Raw genomic sequence first — 21,756 nt, 5'->3', positions numbered from 1 at the left:
TTTGCAACGACGTGAATGCGTCAAACAGGCGCATACATACGTACACACTGGTACATGGTGCTGCCCGCAGTGCCAGTAAGTAACGTTTAGTTTGCAAGATGTCATTGATGGTTTGGCTGCATCATCGCATGCTCCGCTCGCGCTCGGGGCCGTGCAGCTGTTGCGAATGGTACATGGTGCATTAGGGCTTGAAAGTGATGACGTCAAAACGGCCAGGGAGTAGTAAGTTGACATCAGATTTCTATTTTTGGATCCACTAAGGTGTGACTTTGCTATTGCCTAAGTATGTGGGTGCATAGCAACCCACTCATGTCGCATGCAGGTGTGACTTTTATTTCGCCACCAGTTGTAACCCCGGCCCCATTAGCCAAATCAGTCAGTTTCACTGGTTACATCACCTTGCTGAGAGTAAGACGGCTTGAAATGTGCTTGGATCCATACAAAAACTGGATCCAAGTGGATCCAATTTTTGAATTTTTGAAATTGTTGCTATGCTGTGACGTAGCACTTTCAAGCCCTCATCTTCTTAGGATCGTTACCATGGTTACGTGTTTATGGCTGTTCTATTAGTATTTTGTTGAGTACCTAGCAGGGAGTCGCCAGGGAGTCGTCAAATACCGGTATTTGACGACTCCCTGGTAGGCACCGGCGGATAATGCTAGCATAATAACTAGCATAATGACCCATGTGGGGAAGACCGGCACTGCCCTAGCATAAAGCCTCCAAATGTGACCTTGTCTAGCACAATCGATGTGTGAAACTAGCACTACGTCAAGATGAAAGTGTATGCTGGATGCCACCGTTGCCAGAAGCGTGTTTGGCACTGTTTACTGCGTTTACGGAGTTGTTCAAACTGCACTGACTTGTACTTGGAGCTAAATATAGCATTGTGCACACTTTTTGCAAATTTGATTTCCAAATTTGCAATGCTTGTCTTGAAGTTCAATGTCAATGATACGGCGAGTCTTTTCCAAGTAAGAACGGTAGTTTGTAAATATTTCGGCCTTCAACTTTAGCATGTTGAGTCGTTGTTGACAGTGAAAATAATTATAAAAGTGGTGAGTCCTTCGCTATAAGTGAGCAAACTAGTTGTACTGTCGTAGCTTGTCGTAATTTGTTGGCCCGATGGCAGCTACGGGAGACGGAGGCTCTGGTTTTGAAACAGAAGATGAGAGCAGTGAGAGTGATGGCTTTGTTTGCGAAGAGGGAAGCTCTGACTTGGAAAAGAACGCGGCAGCCGACAGTCTTCCAGCAGCACAACCAGCTGCTATTGCCCGCAAAAGGTCGTTTGCAAGAAGTGGAAAGTCAAGCGACTCGAGCCAGAATTCGGAAGCGAAGCGCGTGAGAGTGTCAGCTGGGAAATCCACCGCAGCTCCTCGACGCAGCACCCACGATCGGATAGCAGAATTCCCAGGCGAGTACCTCTCAGTTTCTGCGGGGAAACTCTACTGCACAGCTTGTAACTTGACGATCAGTATCAAGCACAGCATTGTGAAAGCGCATGTGAATAGCCAACGACATGTGCAAGGAAAGGAGAGTAAGAAACGGGCAAAACTTCACCAACAGGCAATAACTATTTCGTGGAAAAAGTTTTCAAGTGAAAGCACGTCTGACCTGGCGGGAAGCGGTCTGTCACAAGCTGTGTCCGAAGATGTTGTTCGGCGGGCCAACGTTGTTGAGACTTTCCTAAAGGCTGGAATTCCGCTCAGTAAGGTGGATTACCTGCGCCCTCTCCTGGAGAGTGGTTACGGACGTTTAACATATAGCACTCACATGGCTCAGCTGATTCCATTCCTGCACTGCAAGGAGGAAGATGAATTAAAGAAGGAGATATCAGGTGCACCGTATGTGGCTGTCATATTTGATGGAACTTCCCGCCTGGGAGAGGCACTTGCAGTGGTTCTGCGGTATGTGGATGCAGATTTGAAGATTCATCAGAGATTTGTTCGCTTCCATGTACTGGCAAAGAGTCTGGCAGGTCTGGAGTTGTCCTGTGATACTGCCATATTCCGAGTGACTGCATAGGGAAGTCATTATTTCCCACCGTATGGATTGACATTTTCGTAGCACTATCGGCACTGCTAGCATTATAACTAGCATAATCGCTCCAAATAACTAGCAGTGCTAGTAGCACAATTTCCTCATATAACTAGCATTATCCGCCGGTGCCTACTCCCTGGTACATCATACTACATGTACCTCTGTAACCTAGTACTACTACTCGTGTGCAGAAATAGCGTTTTACTTTTCAGTACTGATCGGGCCGCTGTATGCCCACATGTTGACGAGTCTATTTTTAGTGCATTACAGAATACCCAGGGTCATTGACTCAGTGCATGGTGCAGAGAACGAGACAGGAGTTCCGAGTTAGGCCATGGATGTGTGCTGAGTACATGTAATAGCAGGGGCGTCGGAACCGGTGCGGCAGGTGCGGCCAAAGCCGTACCAATACTTTTGGAAGTTTTTTTTTTTTTTTTTTTTTTTACATTTTCAACCTTGTTTTACATCGACAATGCGGTGTGTCATCAGCATGCATATTCTTATAAGCTTATTTCCCATATTATTCTGTAGCATTAAAATATGGCCTTTTAGGCCCAATTTTCAAAAAAAATCCCGGGGGAGGACCCCGGACCCCTCTCACACTTTCGCCGCACCAATGTTAAACTGCTTCCGACGCCCCTGAATAGAGTATTTCGCTCCTGCTCTTGTAGCAGTTGAGCACTCTTGCGTGGGGTAGTGCCTTTGCTGTTTGCGTTATGCAGAGCTCACTGACTTGTCAGTTTGAGCACTCTGCATCTGGCAAGGTACGTTCGGGCGGCTCGGGCCTGATTGGAAATTTTTCTTTCCATTGCTATCAGGTTCGGCCTCATTTCCTCTGTGCTGCGCTGACGAGTCCACAAAGGACGAAACAGTTCTGTCCGCAGATTGAGTAATACTAATAGTAGTAATACTAATACCGGTAGTTGCTTAGTCGGTACATGTACTAATAGTATAGTACCAAACTAAGCCCCAGACCAGGCATTATCCATAAATACACATCCAGCAGACATATCACCCACAATGACTTCGCATGATAACATTCCCGTCCACAAGAATCATTTTCAGTTGTTCATGGCTGCCATTGGCTGGCAGTGCTAATACTCGAAGTACATCATTCTAATTCTATGTCCTCGCCTAATCATTACGTTTACAAGCTTATTGCATAACCGCCTTGCAAATCCAAGCAAGGCAAATTCCGTATTGATTATTGATCTGAATGCAGCACTTTCACTTTCGGAGTCAATCGTGTGTGGTATCACTGCCTACACTCTCGAGTCGTCGAGAGTCGAGTGCACTGATGCATGACAATCATGTAGCTAGCAGTCCATGTCACGTGTACACATCTTTTTTGTAGTTTGCGGGGGGGGGGGGGGGGGGTTATGTACTCTTGGTACTACAGTCTGTAGTGTAATCACGTAGATCTACGTACATGCACATGCAACCAGTGTCAGTCACCATGGTGTCGAGCAGTGAGGTGCGCGTGCGGGAGATGTTGCCTGGACAACGACGAACACTAGCCAAAACTCGAAATCGAGCGACGCCTAGCCTAGCCTGTTCTAGTTCTATGCAAGGTCTGGAAGGTCGGTATGTTTGTGAACGGAGAATGGGAACTCCTGCCATTGCCCGTTGCCGTTGGTCCTGGTAGATCTACTAATAGTACTATGCCTATGCCATGGTGTAGCCGAGCTTACTTTATGCTTAGTGCCTAGGCTATTGTAGTATTGAGTATTGCCAGTATTGGTAGAGAGCACGCTGCACGCAATGTAGCAATATTCACCGTAGTTGTAATTATTTTGTAACACCAAAATTGATACATTATTTTACCTTGATGAATGTCATTGGTGATTTGAACTGATGATAATTATAGGTAGTGTCTGTTTCAAGCAAACACACGATTCCTGGGCAGTGTGTACCAGTCCATCAAAGAAAATATCCTCAAAGCTATTTGAGCCAGCCGAGAGCTGTTGGCAGGTACTGGAGACGCGAAAGCTCCTTAGCGAACCTTGCGCTCACTATGTTGAACAGAGACTGAAGCGAGAAGGACCATTATCACCACCATGCTGTCAACAAAGCCCAAGAAAAAGCGGCAAGAGCCGTGGGACTGGGTAGACGATGTTCAGTCTGATATACTCTCGCTGGAAGTCAATCCAGGTAAGCCGGTACGAGTACAGGTGCATGTCCCGTGTGCAGTCAGGACTCTGTTTATTATTTTTATTTTTTTACAATGATCACAGCTCACAGGCAAAGACAAAAAATTGCATAGTGGGAGCATAGTGATGGTGAGGCTTTTTGCCCTCAGCCGACCTGAGGTCTCGACGTCATGGGGACATAAAACGCACCAAAAAAAGAAGAAAAATGAAAGGAGTGACAGGTACATGATACCGGTAATCTTTACAAATGCAATGGCTGTGTTGTGTTGGCTTTTGGGTGCTTCTTCAACTTCATCTTGTGTGTCTTCACTTCCCCGCGTTCAGTGGTATCTGCATATCTATACCCTAGCTAGAGTGTATGACCGGGGAGTGAGGGGGGGGGGGGGGGGAGTGAGGGGGTATACTCTCCTATTCTCTCTCAAAGGAGTGTTCTAATGTAGCTACCTTCTCTGGACTGTGTAGCAGAGCATAGTTGTAAAGTAATCCTCGGGCATTGTAAAAACTTCTCTTCGCCAGTGTCCTACCCTAGTAATAACTTGGCTTGTTTGTTTGAATCGGTATGTTCCAACAAATGAATGGGTTTCTCTGTAAACCAACACCCTTGTCTTTCCGGAGCAGTGCTCTGCAGATTAGGACGCCAGAAGTTAGTTACACGCACGCATACTCACACAGATACCCACACATGCACAAACTCCCCGACTCTCTCTCTCTCTCTCTCTCTCTCTCTCTCTCTCTCTCTCTCTCTCTTTCTCACTCCGTGGCACACACACAAACACACACGCACACAGGTATGGTGGGAATGTGGTGGCTCTGTTTTGGAATACTTGACAGAATTTAGACATGTTTTGTAAAAAGAACCTTGACAGTGATAGGATGGCAACAACGGCGTATGCTCATCTCGTGGACATGTATATTAAGTAGCCTTTTGTTTCTCTCATCTGTCGGAAAGCATGGTCAGTGAACCGTAGTGAATGCTTAGGCACAGTCTTTCAAACGGGACTGCAGGAAATGGAAATCTCACTAGAGCATCTTACGTATTAAGTGGAAGCAAGGAAAACGGTGCGGCACAAGGTATGCGTTAGAGCCCACCAACTAAACCAGGTGTTGAACAGTCCGACGTGCACAAGGTAGCACCAGACTGACAAGGAGTACTGAGTCATTCCACGGCAAGGAAGTGAGCTTGAGCACTGCTTGATAACGCTCACCAACGTCTCTCCAACTTGGAAGGATGAACATAATAGTAGATTATTCGTTCGTTTGTTGAATTGGTATTCGGGCAAGTAATCATTCGTGGAAATCATCACGGTTCATTACATGATTGGCATCCTTGCGTTCCAGCAGCAGCAGCAGCAGCAGTAGTTTATGTCTTGAACATTATGACTGTGTTTATGTGCAGACCTGTCCTCATACCAGACTCAGCGCACCGGTCTTGTTGAGCGCATGGCTGCCAGCAAGCTAGCCAGGTAAGGCAACACAACTAACACTTGTACAGCAGTACTAACCACATGGCTATGTACAGCAGTACTAACCACATGGCTATGGATGATCCGCTCATGCATGTACTTGTACAGTGGTGGCATATGAAATCCAACCCTACAAATCCAACCCTACAAATCCAACCCTACAAATCCAACCCTACAAATCCAACCCTACAAATCCAACCCTACAAATCCAACCCTACAAATCCAACCCTACAAATCCAACCCTACAAATCCAACCTTACAAATCCAACCCTACAAGACCAAGCAGATTGGCACCCACTGCACACTCTAGTGTTCATAGCCTAGGCGGTAGAGCATTGGCATACCTGGAGCTGTTAGTCATGAAGCTGGATTTCATGTGCCAGCACTAACCGTGCTTCAGATCAGCATAGCCAGGGTATTGACACATAACTGACTAATAAGAGAATGTGCGTGTTCTTTATGTATTTTAGCAGTGAGTGGAGTCAGGAAGATTTGTGACTGTTTGCTTATGTGACTATAGTATATATTACAAAATTATACTGGTGCTTTGCAGTAGCTAGGTTGGGTCATCATTGGAAGTCAAAATCTTCTTGTGAACGTGGAGGGGGGGGGGGATTTCAAATTTCCACAGCACACCACAATAAGGCACGGTATTCTCTTTGCCAAACACTAGCTACACATTGTACTGTTGCTGTCCTGCCTGTCTTGCAGACGGGAAGAGATTCTGAAGGACTTCCATCGAAAGTGTGATGCAGTTATTGTGGTGAGTCTGAAAACTGTATAATTATCATAATGTCCTTGGCACTCCTTGCACATGTGCGTATCAGCTGCTATTGGACCTCACTGTGCATGCGCATCAGACAGCAAAAGGCTATCTTACTATACAAATACCGCATACTGATACACGTGTGTACCAACTGTTTTGCTTTTGCATCCCACAGAATACCTGACGTGTCCTTCATTTCAATAGACATATCTTTAGAGCAGGTCACATGCTGGTACACAATACTGTAAGGTTTAAAAAAAAACTAAGTCCACTATGCTCCCGAATGCGGAAAGTGCTTTAAGCGGTGTTCGCTTGGTTAATTGAAATAATGTGAGCAGTACCTTGTACCAGCATAGGACTTGAGTCTATGGTATGGCTCGTGTTATCACACCTCATTGTCAAGTACTAGTAATAGAAATTCAGAAGCACAAGGCTTGCTATTATTGCTCCTGTCTGCCCATCGTATCTAGGATGTGAATCGCAAGGTTGCTGCTCAGCTAGATGCTCTCCAGGAAGCGCTGCATCCTCACCAGGCAGGTAATGGTCTGAAACAAATAGTACTATTCTGGGCAAGTACTGATGTAAAGAATACATTATTCCTGGATTGTGTGTTCCTCCCTACGTGTGAGCTGGTACTTTTCTTGGCACTTGACTGACTCCAACTCGCGCCTGCTGTCCAGAGCATACGAGACTCCCATTGAATCGTTGACTTCATAAACCTGCACACCAGCGAGGTGGAGAGCGGTGTTGGTCTGAAATTACCAAGGCAGGTGGTGTCAACTGTTTCTGGTCTTCCCGATCACAGCTCATAATCTGCACACCTGTTAATAATGGGCTGATCAAGTACATGTATTGTATTGTACTTTGCATGAGCATCCCAATATCACAATCCCCTGCTGATGGTTACACTATGCCACTCTGCTCACGCCCGTCACCCATAGACCTCCTAACGCTCTCACCCGCCTGTTGCCTGCCGTTCTCCTAACACCACCCATCTGCTGTCCACTGCCTTCCCAGCGCCTCTGTCCGCGCTTCTTTCACAATCTCATAATACCAGACGTAGACCTCCTAACATCCCCACCCACCTGCTGCCCGTCATCCACCTAACACCTCCACCCGCGCTGCCCACGGCCTCTCCTAACGCATCGGGCCATACTAACTTTCTTGCAGAATCTGACACTGCCAGACTTAGCGCCCACCTGCATCTCGCGCTAGATTTGTTATGCCTATGACCCTACGTGTTTATAAGCCTACTGCTGGGTAGAGCCCCATTTTCAGTGACCTGATGATTGCCTTGCGGCATGAAACTCGGAGTTACAACAAACCTGGACGTTCTCCACTGAGTCTGCAGTGTTTTAAGCTCTGCCAATCTGTAACTTGCTTTTATAAAGTTATGTATAGGTGTTGTGTTATTGGTGTATTACTGGCAATTGGTGCCACTTGGGTCCTTTTTGGTGCCACTTGAGTCCTTTTTGGTGCCACTTGGGTCCTTTTTGGTGCCACTTGGGTCCTTTTTGGTGCCACTTGGGTCCTTTTTTGGTGCCACAATCGCATGCCACTGTGTGTGTTTTTGTTGTTGTTGTTGTTGTTGTTGCTGCTGCTGCAGCTGTGCGAAAGATATCTACGTTCATAGAGAGTGTGGTAAGTCTCAACAGATTGCACACAGAATCTTTCTGGTTTGTTTGGTTATTTTCAGTTCTGTTATTTGTGCTTTCTTGTCAAGGTCAGTGTGGACTTCCTGGTATGCATGACGGTGATTTTCCTGTCAATATTTGGAGCATACTTTGTGAGACTCCCAAGGACGATTCCCAATGCAATTTTAAAGCATGCATTCTCTCTTTGTGTCTGCTGGTTTGTCTCTCTGTCCTCTTCTCTATAATCCCTCCTCCACTTCTATCTCGTCTATCCATCTCTCTCCCTCTCTCCCTCTCTCTCTCTCTCTCTCTCTCTCTCTCTCTCTCTCTCTCTCTCTCTCTCTCTCTCTCTCTCTCTCTCTCTCTCTCTCTCTCTCTCTCTCTCTCTCTCTCTCTCTCTCTCTCTCTCTCTCTCTCTCTCTCTCTCTCTCTCACACACACACACACACACATACTCACTTCCCATTTCTAGGATGTCACCGGGGAGAGTCTGTTTGATATGGATGAGATACTGAAGGATTTACAGAGCCAATCTGAGCAACAACGTGACCACATCAAAGCGTCTGCAGCGTGCCTGGAGAAAATAGAACAAGAAAGAGGGGCACATGTGAGTTACGCACACCTCAGATAATAATGATTTTGTCTGGAAAGTCAACTCTGGTCTATGTTTATTTTGCTAGAAATATGAATGTCTCAAGTGCATAACATACACATAGAATGCTGTTCAGCTGCCCATGTTATGACCCCACCACTTTTCACTCGACCGGCCATGTTTTGTATTGAAGGAGGTAAAAATAGCGTGAATAGCTGTCTATCTACTGCACCATCTTACAAGCCATCATCTTCAGTTGGCTGGATCATGTACAGTTGGCTGGATCATGTACAGTTGGCTGGATCATGTACAGTTGGCTGGATCATGTACAGTTGGCTGGACCATCTACAGTTGGCTGGACCATCTACAGTTGGCTGGACCATGTACCGTTGGCTGGACCATTTGCAGTTGACTGGACCATCTACAGTTGGCTGGACCGTCTGCTGGCTGGACCATGTACAGTTGGCTGGACCATGTACAGTTGGCTGGACCATATACAGTTGGCTGGACCATGTACAGTTGGCTGGACCATGTACAGTTGGCTGGACCATGTACAGTTGGCTGGACCATGTACAGTTGGCTGGACCATGTACAGTTGGCTGGACCATGTACAGTTGGCTGGACCATCTACAGTTGGCTGGACCATCTACAGTGTGCTAGACCATCTTCAGTCGACTGGACCGACCATCTACAGTTGGCTGGACCATCTGCAGTTGGCAGGACCACCTACAGTTTGCTGGACCATCTACAATGTACACTTGGCTGGACCATCTACAGTTGGCTGGACCGTCTGCTGGCTGGACCATCTACTATGTACAGTTGGCTGGACCATCTACAGTGTGCTGGACCATCTACAGTGTGCTGGACCATCTACAGTGTGCTAGACCATCTTCAGTCGACTGGACCGACCATCTACAGTTGGCTGGACCATCTGCAGTTGGCTGGACCACCTACAGTTTGCTGGACCATCTACAATGTACACTTGGCTGGACCATCTACAGTTGGCTGGACCGTCTGCTGGCTGGACCATCTACTATGTACAGTTGGCTGGACCATCTACAGTGTGCTGGACCATCTACAGTGTGCTGGACCATCTACAGTGTGCTGGACCATCTACAGTGTGCTAGACCATCTTCAGTCGACTGGACTGACCTTCTACAGTTGGCTGGACCATCTGCAGTTGGCTGGACCATCTGCAGTTGGCTGGACCACCTACAGTTTGCTGGACCATCTACAATGTACACTTGGCTGGACCATCTACAGTTGGCTGGACCATGTACAGTTGGCTGGACCATGTACAGTTGGCTGAACCATCCACAGTTGACTTGACCATCTACAGTTGGCTGGACCATCTACAGTTGGCTGGACCATCTACAGTTGGCTGGACCATCTACAGTTGGCTGGACCATCTACAGTTGGCTGGACCATCTACAGTTGGCTGGACCATGTACAGTTGGCTGGACCATCTACAGTTGGCTGGACCATCTACAGTTGACTGGACCATGTACAGTTGGCTGGACCATGTACAGTTGGCTGGACCATGTACAGTTGGCTGGACCATCTTTAGTTGGCTGGACCATCTTCAGTTGGCTGGACCATCTTCAGTTGGCTGGACCATCTTCAGTTGGCTGGACCATCTTCAGTTGACTGGACCATCTTCAGTTGACTGGACCATCTTCAGTTGACTGGACCATCTTCAGTTGGCTGGACCATCTTCAGTTGACTGGACCATCTTCAGTTGACTGGACCATCTTCAGTTGGCTGGACCATCTACACTACAGTTGGCTCGACCATCTCAAATTGGCTGAACCGGTTCTAAAGCCGGATATATTCTGCACCTATGTGTTTCCTACTAATGTCTAGACGCTGTAGCCGCTATAGACGCTACCTGTACGCCCCTTAATAAAACCAAAGAAGGCTGAGTAACTTTCTGTGCTTTCTTGCCGAAATACCTGAAGTGGACGCTGAAGGAGTTAGGACTATACAACATCATGGTATGCACTGTCGTGAAAGCATTGCACAAATCAGAATACCCAATCTCCGGATGGCTAGCTATGTTGACCTCATCAGAGCACCCTGTGGAACATGAGTGTGCAATGTGTAAATGTACTCCCTGTGTTATGTGTGTGTGTGCGTGCGCGTGCGTGCGTGTGTGTGCGTGCGTGTGTGTGTGTGTGTGTGTGTGTGTGTATGTGTGTGGATGCTTTGGGTACCTGTCTCTCTGTCATATGATAGCTGAGACCTTTAGTGGAAGCAGCCAGTCAGGAGATAGACCGCTATGGAGCCATAACACTGAATGATGTGGAGCTAGTTATGTCCGAGGAAACGCTGGTATGTACCGCTGTGTTCGACCATGAGCTTCCCAATTCCATGATCGTGTTTGTGCCTGTTGATGCTGCACAATGGTGTTACATGTACAGTACAGCACATGAGAAAATGTAAAAGAAAAAATTGGCGATTCTCCCTTGAAAGTGCGCACACATCTCCAACTTTCATACTGTAGGTCTGCATCCACCCTGTGCTAATAACATGTCAATACCAGTACACCATTGAGTATTTTCCAAGCTGAGGAGTATTTATTGCAACAATGTTCCACATTAGATCTACATGCATGTCAATATTTCATGTTAGAAGAGTTTCTCTGATGGATGGTCTTCTTTCCTTTTGGGTGGCATACCAGTAGCGTAAGCTCTAGATGACCTGCCACAGTATTAGCACCTACACTGCGGTGTGTATTGCAATGATATAGAGTCGAATTGCACACTCTACTGCTGCGTGTGTGTGTGCGTGTGTGTGTGTGTACATGCGTATGTGTGCATGCGTGTGTGCATGCAGAGAATAAATGAAGAACTGCAGAAGAACCGCAGTGCTATATCCAACATGAAGTACCAGCTTAGTCTGGGTAAGACCTCAGGCAATGCATTCACTACTTTATGACCTAACCGCCAGGGCAATGCAACTTTTTCTGATGGAGACCTTTCTACTTTTTTTCGTCAGACTGTTCCATTCTATCTGATAGAGACTTCTTCACATTCTTCATGTATGTGAGTTGTGTGGTGAAGGGGCAAATACTTTGTATTGCATTCCATGGTGTATTGCATAGCCATGAAGAACGTCAGTAAACATGAAGAGTTTCATTGCAAACCCTGTACGACTTTTAAGCGCTAAATTTTAGAAATTGGGATTCGAGATCAGTGCCATTTTAAAAGGTCTAAGGCAAATTTCACATTTAAAATCCGACTAGAACCACTTTTAAAAACGCTGTTTGGCCGAATATGGATTTAGATAGTTACAAACCACACATAACATGAATCCACTATTGGCCATTTGATCCGAAAAGTGATGAAGTCGGTATACCGTGTTTTCATCTTTTAAACTCGTTTATATACGTATGTTGTGTGTTTGGAAATGGTTGTAGCTTGTCTGGAGAAGGAGAAGGAAGTGACAGACAAGATGATCACCATGCACAGTGACTGGAAAGTGGGGAAGAGGGATGAACTGATGCTAACTCGTCGGTAAGCCAGTGCTCCCAAACGTTTGTCATGATGATATCCCTCAGGCACGTAGCCTGTAGCCTGTAGCCTGTAGCCTGTAGCCTGTAGCCTGTAGGCTAGACTGTACTTGTCTTCATGTATTACAGTCTATACCGCAGTTGAGTCACTGTGTATACACTGGTATGCTGTGCTTGATGAAATTCTGAGCTGTTTGTTCTTCGGCGCTCGACTGTACTGTCTGTACTGTACTGTACTGTACTGTACTGTACTGTACTGTTCTTGTGCGTGTACATGTATCTTGAACAGGGAGGATGTACTAGCCACAGACGCCCCTGAGCCGATGTTCTTACCCGAGCTACTGGACCGTCTCAGCGCCGATTGGAAACCGATCAACGAGAAGAGGGCGATGCTACTCTCTGCACTCAAGTAAGTGTTTGTGTTTTTCAGAACTCCAATCCATCTCATTACCTGTACAGCCAGTGCTGCTTTGACCCCGGAAAACACGTTACATGATCTGTGTGCTGCGTCATGTGCTGTGCTCCGCTCTGCTCTTGCAGAGAGTTTTACCCGCCGAAGAGCACAAAGGCGTTCTGTCGCAAGTGGCAAGATGACATGGCTGCCTGTTTCAAGCAACTGGAGGCGATCTGGAGACAGTTTCTGGACAGCTTCACCGCCAAGATGAATGCTCAGTCGCGCAGGTCTGAGGACACACTGCGCAGAAAAAAGGTAAGGCTTGCCTAACCTGTCTGCATGGTTGGGTGGCCCTGAAAAAAAAGGTGTAACTGGTTGGCATGGATTCATTATCATCTGTGTGCTGGTATGTTAGCATACCACACGATTGCAGGGGATTCTCTAAGATTATTCAGGTCAGCTTGCATTCAAACTACATTCTGAACGAAATATAAGCAGCCCATGGCATACCAGTATCACCTATTGTCTGCCGTCCTTCTAATGGGTTCTGTTTGCGCAAGTAGAGAGTGTGTTGCAGGCAAGCTGGGCTATGAAAGCAAGCTGCAGCAACCCTTGCTCTTGATCACAGCTACTTACTCTCATGTGTTTTAGACTAATGGTGCTATGGTGACTTTGCTTGTGACTTGCTATTGCAGGAAGAGATTGTAGACCTGAAGCTTTCTACGCAGCAGGAGGCTGATAATGTAAGTGCTTGAGTCAGTAGCGTCACAGTTTAACACTTTTGTTGTGATGAATTACCATGTCATATGTACAGAAAACCAAACTCAGTTAGTTGGTGGTGATAACGTAGTGATAGCACCAATCTCATAATTGAAGTGTCGTGTGTATTGCTACAGGTGTATATGTGTTGCATAGTACGCTCTCCTTGGCAATGACACGTTTGAGCAACTGAGTCTTGTTATCAAATTGTGTAATGTTGTGCCTGGTATATATTTTCACATACATGTACATTTGTTAGAACTGTTGCTGCTGAGGATTACTTTGCTTGAACTGTGTGACCTGAAACTTACTATTGCCTTATCTGTTACATGTACATGTACAGCTGATGAATGATGCGGACGACCAGTTCTTAGTGGACACCATCCGAGATAAAAACAAGAAGCTGCGGCTGGACATGGATGTAAGAACGACACATCTGAGTGTGTACACACGTGTGCAAGCACACTGCATCGTGTAGTCGAATACGGGTGGAAATCAATCACTGGACAACGGGTCAGCAGCAAAATTATTGTGGATGTATATCCCCTCAGATGTCCCTGACATCCGGGCAAATGCACTCTGTTTATTAACCATGTAGCTTGCTAATGATATCAATTTGATAAACTGGTAATTTTCTAAGTCAATTGTGATTTCCCTAAGCTGTGAAAGTTTGAGCAACTCTGACTTGCAGTGTTCACTATCAAAATATGTGTGCCAGAAATGAAATGCATGTTTACATCATCGTTTGTTGCATTGAACAAGAGGAATACAGTGTGATTACTAAATACCTTGCCTGATCACCATTTCTCCTGGCTTCTGAATGCAGAAAGCGTTCAAGGAACAACTTGAGAGCCAGACCAACTGTGTGAAGGAGCTCTATGACCTGATGCTGGGACTTGCAGTGATCTGTGACCAGGACGTGGAACTGAAGGCTAAGAAGGATGATAGGTTCAAGGTAAGGGTTGCTGTGCTGTCTCCGTGTACAATACTTATAATGTAGATCGGGATCCTCTATGGACATACAGGCAAACATCTCAATGGGGCCACAGCTGGCGAGCTCTACCAAAGACCGTGGAGCACGTATAGGAGTAAGACAACACAGTGTATTCGGCTTCAGAGCCATAACTATGCCAAATAAATGCGTATCCTTGCCGTGATTCTCTGTTTTCATTGTTTTCGGGAAGGGGGGCAGCGGAGATAATGGCTGATAATTGTGATGGTAAGTAGAAGCGAGACATGCAAGGTCCCAGGTTCAAGTCCTGGTGGGGTTGGCTTTGTTTTCAATCTTCTGCCAGTTCACTTCATGTCCCTGACAGTTTACATTGGAAAGTTGAATGTTGTACGTTATAGGCAGCTACTGGACCGACTTCCATGGAGCAGTTGATGTAAAATGGTGCTATGGTTGTTACACTGATCTTGCTTGTTTAGATGGTTCTCCAAGATGCAAAGGACGACTTAGGAAAGAAGCAGCAGGTATGTTATGCCCACCGCAAAGGAAGTACTACATTATGCTATGCAATGGAACCCTCTCGACATGAACATGCATAAGATGAAATTCTGATCGCAAGGATAGCCTTCCCTGGTCCCAAACATTCGCCCTAAGCGGGCTCCACTGCACCTCTGTTGTACGTCCTAGACCAAGACTAGTACACAAGTGTCTCACTATGTTGTTTTGGAGAAACTCTTTTACAGCTAGGTCAAAGAAGTGCAATGTCACCACATAAATGGTTTCTGTGTGTGCATTCATGCTTAGCGCAATTTTGTTAGTGCAATCATTTTATGACCCTGCCGGCTGAACACTTGGCTTCACTTGCGAGTTTTGAAATACGCACCAATGTATCTGGATTTTGGTTTTGAAGGAGTTATAACGGGACGGCGAATGTATGTCTGTATGTACTGGTGCTCGGGGTGAACGTATTTTAAAGAGTTTGCCTTGTGCTCCTACACATTGCCTGTCCTTGAGTCTATGATCCTGTGTTTGTGTGCGTATAGAAAGTGGAAGACGAGGTTGCTGACGGCGTGAAGGCCATCAGGGAAGCTGAGACAATGGAGGTAAGTGCATGTTCAATGCCGTCGTGCATTTTCAGTAGTACATAATCTGTGTAGTTAAGGCCAGGGATGCGTGCATGTGCAGGGTGTATGGTGTGTTGAGTATTGCATCACAATGTGCTCCATGTGCTGTGGGCAATCTGTACACACACACGTAAGGTTACATAGCTCCGTAGATAAGTAGATTGCAGCTAGCTGGCGAACGTCCTGATCAAATTCGCTTGGAGTTTGTCCACTATAAGAGAAACCAGTCGGTGTGTTTTAGACTGTGCACTTGCTAATTTGCATCCATGGATGCAGCTAATGGGATTTCGGTCTTTGACCACTTGGTGGTGGGTCTGATCTACTCACCTCCCACCGTTTAGGGGTTGCATCTGCGCCTTTGATCCTAGAGGGTGGTGGCGTTCCCACGACGGACGCGGAAAACTGGGCTTCCAGCCAAGTCTCATGCGAACCGTGAAATTTATTTTAATTTTATTATTTTTTGCTGATTTGCATGCTTCCCCCGTGATGCTTAGTACTTACCGTATTTCCACAAATAGTAGGCCGGTCTACAATTTTTTCAACCTCGTCCTAACCCGGCCTTATAATCGAGGACGGCCTTGTTTTCGAGGACAGTCTTTTATTCTTTCAACCCAGTTTGACCCCCCGGTCTTCTATTTCTCGCCACACAGTTTTACCCCCGTTCTTCCATTTTCTTCTACACAGTTTGAGCACGGTCTTCTATTTTTTCCCACAGTTTGAGCACGGTCTTCTATTTTTAACACAAGAACAAAGACTCATTTAGTAGGCCCGGTCTTTTAATCGGAGACGGTCTTTTATTTTTTCAATCGCCCCCTGCCCCGGCCTTGTATACGAGGAAGGCGTTGTATACGAGGACGGCCTTTTATTTGCGGAAATACGGTAGTACTTATGGTATGTGTGTGTGTGTGTGTGTGTGTGTGTGTGTGTGTGTGTGTGTGTGCGCGCGCGTATGTGTGTGTGTGTGTGTGTGTGTGTGTGTGTGTGTGCGTGCGCGCGTGGGTGTGTGTGTGTGTGTGTGTGTGTGTGTGTGTGTGTGTGTGTGTGTGTGTGTGTGTGTGTGCGTGTGTCCATCTGTGTGTGTGTGTCCATGCAGAACGTCCGAGAAGAATTTCAGAGGGTTAAGGAGATATTCAAGAAATTTGACACCTGGTAAGATCACATCTGGTGTCCAAACCTGGGTGGGGGCATTCACGAGACTTGCCCATGTTAACCTCCCATCATCCGCTAGAAATGTATACGAAATACTTAACCTATCCGTAGGTCACTTTTGTAAGTCGCATTGCATCCATTTTCGGTATGCACAACCCCATATATTTTTGGAAAGGTGGAGAAAATAGCAGACTCAGTTACTGTAAGAATTGAATTTCTAACGGAGCACAAAGTTAGCTTTTTAATGAGAAAAAGTCCATCGTCAACTCAAGAAACGTTACTTGTAGTGTGCTCTTCCTTCTCTCTTCTGTACTAGAGGAACAGAAGACGGGTGTGTGATGGCAGGGTCGTTGAATGGTGTGCCTGCGAAGTGGGAACACTTCCACAACTTTGGACAGTACAAGAATCGAAAGTATTTAAATAGAGTGAAACCTGTGATTACCAGACGCTCAGACGCTCTTGATGCTGCGGAAACGTTCCCGATTGATAGGATTGCATACGGATTGTGCGGGGTCAGAGGTGGCAAACTTCAAAACAGTTTGATACATTGCACTACTTTTCGAAGTTTGACCAGTCACTATGCAGACGTGCAGTCCAGGGCTCGGGTAGGCTAGTAAAGCAGCTGGTCAGGAAGAGGTGGGGCCGGTCGAGATTTTGGATGGGCTGCTCTAGGCAAATGGTTCCGTAGCTCTCCCAAGCAAAATCAATCCCTGACTTGCTGCTTCTCTTCCTCCTTGTTTGTGTACAGCCAAAACAGTTACGATGCCAGGGTGGAGAAGATTCTGAGCTTGTACCCCAATCGCTGTATGGACGTGGTGACTGCGTTGGGGAAGGCACTGTTAGCATTTTTTGGACTTCGGAAAGGAAATAAAGTCTATTTTGGTGAAGAGCCACCAAGTTTGACAAGTACTCCTGATTCTGGAACGAAGCGTAGTACACAGAGTAAGAGAGAATCTTGTTTTTTAAGCAAACATTTCTGCAGTCCTGCATGTTGCTATGGTGTATTGTCCGATGGCTGGTGTCTGTCAATTTGCAACTCTGAAATTTGCAGTGGTGTTATTGGCAGTGAATGGAGATGGGGTGCGGGAGGGGAGAGGGAGAGTGTATTTGGTATGATGTGGGGTGGAATGGGGTGGGTGAGGATTGTCGCTGTGAGGTGAGATGGGGGACGGTCAATGTGGGGTGGGGTGGGGGTACATGAGAAGCTGGCAACGTTCTTTGTAAGTACTAACTATAAGATAGATGCTGGTGAGACAAATGTGCTTGTACCGAATGTCATCAAAGTAAGAGCCTTTGATCCAGCTCTCCCTGGGACTATTATATCACCAGAATATCGCGATCACAACAACAGAGAAAACTGTCATGCCTATAACAGTGGATGCACAAGAAGAGATGCAAACACATCATCAATGTGCCTTCCTCAAACTTTGATAACTCAGCGGGTACTTGGCTGATTTTGCACAAATAAAGACTGAGTTCAAGCTCTAAAACCCGGCTTACACACTATCACGTGTATGAAGTACTGGATCGACCACGGTCGCCATGGAAGCGGAAAATACGTGGCATTCCACGTTGCTTCACATGCATTATCTGCCTGTGTTTGGTCAGCTGCCTTTGAGGGTATTGCACTCCGTTCCACTCAGTGTCTGCTCTAGGATTGTAGGACAGCCGGGTACACGTGTACCTGGCGCAACCATTTCAACCGGGTCGGAGCCGGGTACACATGTACCTGGCGCTGTCTCACCAGCCGAGTCACATGCTTTAACTGGTTGATTGGTTTATTTTAATTCGGACAATGTACGGAAACTATGCCCAATGATATAAAGGCGAATGGATAAGCCGCATTTAGAAAAGAGAGGACAGGAATTAGAAAATTACGAAAGAAGAAGAAGTATCTGACACATACAAGCCATGTATGGCCTTTCAAAGTTCGAAAGTGTAAAGTAGCAACCGGGTCACAGGTGACCCGGTACTATATTTTCAACCGGGTCCAAGCGCCGCCCAACCGGGTGGATTACCCGGCTCACCCGGCGCTGGAGCAGACACTGCCACTGTGTACTGGATAAGCTGGGTTCTGTCATCTGACAACTCATATTGTTCTTTGGTGGTTTATGCTGTTGTTGCTTTGCAGGTCAAGCTAGTTCTAAGACCCGGAGAACGGCAGGAACAGCCAGCAAACTCCAAAAGGTATTGAGCATCCTCTGCAAGATCCATCACTATCCTGGCATCTCTAAACAACGATGCCGGTTAATATTGAACAGCAGTGGGAGAACGTCGTATTCAATGCAAACTTTATTATTCCTATGTTTTAGCTTGCAGTGCAGTTTGATCCCTAAAGAGCTGAGTGGCCAGTTCCAATAGGTACCGAATAGAGGATCGACTAGATTTTGAAATCAAAATAAAAGCACGTGTGTGAAAAGGGGTCCATTGACATGGCTTGTTCTTGAGTCCCTTATTGACAGAATACTTCATAGCTAATAATGCAACATGTACTCACACTCTGTCTTACAGTGCATTCATTAGCATTGAAATTTGGTGAATTGTGAACAATAAAGTGGGGCAGCTTTGCATCATTCTGTAGTTATACTTGGCAACGTGATTCAATTTATAACCGTACGCACGTGCTGTCCGATCTTCTTGACTTGTGCCTGAAGTTGTCTGCCTATGGTTTCAATCACACATGCATCCATTTTCATCTCATCATGACCTGACTCCTATCATTGTGGGTACAGGGAATATTCTCAGTTGGACAATAAGGTACAAGGGTTGTGGGAAGCTAGGACTATCCTACTACTGAGACACTGCATGCACTACCACCTTGCATGCTTCTGGCATTAGCTGCTATGCGTAAGCCATGCAATGTAGGCAATGTGTGAGTATTCCTTAAATTGCACGTGGATTTTGTTGGAATGGCTCCGCTCAACTTGCTGCAGGACGTTGTATCCAAGTCGCAACAGAAGCAGGCAAATGCAATCATCGTTCCCTGCTCTGATGGCGAAGTAACTGTCTTTGAGACGAAGGGAAAGAATGCAAAGAGCCGGCCCAGTGTTGTGCCCAAGGTCGATCCCGTTTTCCTAACAGAGTCAGAGACAGGTGAGTTACAGCTTTGAACATAGAACACGATACTTGCACGTTGAAAGCACTGAAAAACAAAGGGTGAAGATTGTATGCTGAGATGTTGAAAGATGGTAGTTATGTGTGCTGAAGCCCAATTCAGACATAGTACAAAGCTGTGCACGAGCAGATTTTGCTGATTAGTCCTCAAAAACCTCGTGTCAGGGCCAGCGAAATGGTTAAGAATGCCAGTGCTTCAGCATAGCTCAGCTTTGGAGGCAGACTCAGCATGTATATTAAACGTAATTGGACAGATTTAAGAAATACTGATGAACCAGTTGCATTGGGGTAGGGTTAAATGGCAGTAGACGACACAGTCGTTGACTGGTCATGCATACAAGTACCAGCAGCAACAGCAGCAGCAGAATCAATGGAAGCAGTGCTACATGTAGCAGAAGCTTGCTTACGAGAAATTGCAGCAGCCATAGAAACAGAATCCCTTGCGGATCGGGGATCGTAGGCTTCTAACAACTGCACATTCTGGTGACCAGACCCGTGGCTGCAGATTTGGCGATCTTGTATGCCGGCTTGCTTCAGGTGCATGACCGAAGTAGACCCCCCCCCCCCCCCCTTACGTATTGGTTAGTGTAAGGCTGGGACAAACCAGCTGAGGATGACAAACGCTTCATCATCGTGGATGGAAAATTATGTGATAGCGCAGATTTCGCAAACCAACAGGGGTTTGGTTTGAAAGCTCACTTTTACACATGGCACACTAGAATATTCGATCAACATCCAGGTGCAGTTTGGAGAGGTACTGTTTTATAGCTGCTATCTGCTGCGGGCCTTCAATAACTCCGGCAGATGACCAGTCCGTGCCCCGCAGTCCGCCTTGATGGTTTGCGCCATGTACGACGGTTCCAACTTCAGGATCTTTCCCATCAACGATAAAGAACACAAGGTGGTCCTCTTTGATGGCTGCTTGCATTTCATTTCCACGAAGGCGAAAGTGCAACGTCAGATTGAACCGTACACAATAAGTAAGGTTCACTGTGTGGTTGACGTCATCGATGATGTCGTTGAAATAACCGTGCAGCGACTCCGACTCAGATATTGGTGCCTTGTGCTGCACCTGACGTTCGAAGCCGTCCTTCTTTCACTGTTTCAGCACTCCGTCAAGAACTTTGTTGGTCCGTGTGAAGGTCTGGTCGTTAAAGATGTTGATAGTCTGCCCAGCACTCGACAGGTGCTGCTGAAGAGCCCCGCATGCCGCTTTGAGACTATTCTTGGAGAAGGGTGAGCCGTCCTGCGTTTTTGCGTCGACATAGAATGCAGCTAGCAGGCACGACAGAGCTTCACCACTGACGGTTTTCCAATCGATGTTATCCTTTCCGCGTCCCTCGCAGAACTGACAGAACATGCGCAGCCAATAATTGGTGGCACTGTGAGTGTTCTAGGAAATTGCTGCTTGAATAATGGCATTGTGGTCGGCCTCAGTGGAAAAACCAAAGCGACGTTTGGAATTCAACCGTCTCGGGCCGACTCATTAGGGATTGAGATCGAACAGGCTCAGGCTGACTCGTTTTGATCTTACTTTGGAAGGAGACGAACTCTAATGAGCAAACAATAGCAGTCCTTAGTTCTTTTACAACGCCAGAGGTGAGATCTTCGCGTGGTAACAGTCTCTTTGCGTTCAAACTTGGCGCGCAGCGGTTACTTCCGATGTAGCGTCCTCTCCATGGTCATCATCTCCGCGGTACACCCTGCTCCAGCACTGAACGTTTGGGTGGGGGGGGGGGGGTGTCTGACAGGTGACCAAGGCATCTGAGCTACTATGCTTCGCTTCGGCTTGTATACAGGTTCATATTTCCCGCATAGTTACACAAAGTGTCTGAGGTCCTGGCTGCAAACTAATGCTCAATACCCTGACATATAATTATACCTGTAGAGTCAGGCACATCATGCAGGGCTTGCTGGTTGAAGTTTGGCCTTTTTGAACTAATCGTTTTAAAACTTCGTCACTTGCCTCGTCATTGCCAGTAGATAAAAATCATCAGACAGTGCACGAAAATGCCAAGAATGACGTTTTCAAGGTGCCACTTAAGAAGCTACTCGGCAAGTCCATGTGAACAGTGATAGCAGATCACGGGCACGTTACGACGGGTTTTATA

General features: G+C 46.5%; 1 protein-coding gene across 2 annotated transcripts in view; it reads left to right on the top strand.

The window, feature by feature from the left end:
* The first annotated feature begins 3,703 nt into the window (after positions 1–3,703).
* LOC135828266 (uncharacterized) overlaps positions 3,704–21,756 on the top strand; it is a 75,005-nt gene continuing 56,952 nt past the window's right edge. For both annotated transcript variants that reach the window (XM_065340725.1, XM_065340719.1), the window contains exons 1-20: positions 3,704–4,191; positions 5,587–5,653; positions 6,365–6,416; positions 6,890–6,956; positions 8,026–8,060; positions 8,526–8,660; positions 10,881–10,976; positions 11,481–11,547; positions 12,064–12,160; positions 12,446–12,565; positions 12,697–12,865; positions 13,246–13,293; positions 13,653–13,730; positions 14,136–14,264; positions 14,738–14,782; positions 15,302–15,361; positions 16,476–16,531; positions 17,280–17,473; positions 18,663–18,718; positions 19,465–19,624. In XM_065340725.1, coding sequence (XP_065196797.1) covers positions 4,098–4,191; positions 5,587–5,653; positions 6,365–6,416; positions 6,890–6,956; positions 8,026–8,060; positions 8,526–8,660; positions 10,881–10,976; positions 11,481–11,547; positions 12,064–12,160; positions 12,446–12,565; positions 12,697–12,865; positions 13,246–13,293; positions 13,653–13,730; positions 14,136–14,264; positions 14,738–14,782; positions 15,302–15,361; positions 16,476–16,531; positions 17,280–17,473; positions 18,663–18,718; positions 19,465–19,624 — 1,825 coding nt within the window. In that variant the 5' untranslated portion in view covers positions 3,704–4,097. The remainder of the gene's footprint in view (positions 4,192–5,586; positions 5,654–6,364; positions 6,417–6,889; positions 6,957–8,025; positions 8,061–8,525; positions 8,661–10,880; positions 10,977–11,480; positions 11,548–12,063; positions 12,161–12,445; positions 12,566–12,696; positions 12,866–13,245; positions 13,294–13,652; positions 13,731–14,135; positions 14,265–14,737; positions 14,783–15,301; positions 15,362–16,475; positions 16,532–17,279; positions 17,474–18,662; positions 18,719–19,464; positions 19,625–21,756) is intronic.

This window comes from Sycon ciliatum, chromosome 1 (genome assembly GCF_964019385.1).
Source record: "Sycon ciliatum chromosome 1, ocSycCili1.1, whole genome shotgun sequence".
NCBI classification, from domain to species: Eukaryota; Metazoa; Porifera; class Calcarea; order Leucosolenida; family Sycettidae; genus Sycon; species Sycon ciliatum.
Note: the sequence above shows the minus strand (reverse complement) of the source record. Positions and strands in the feature narration are given on the sequence as shown.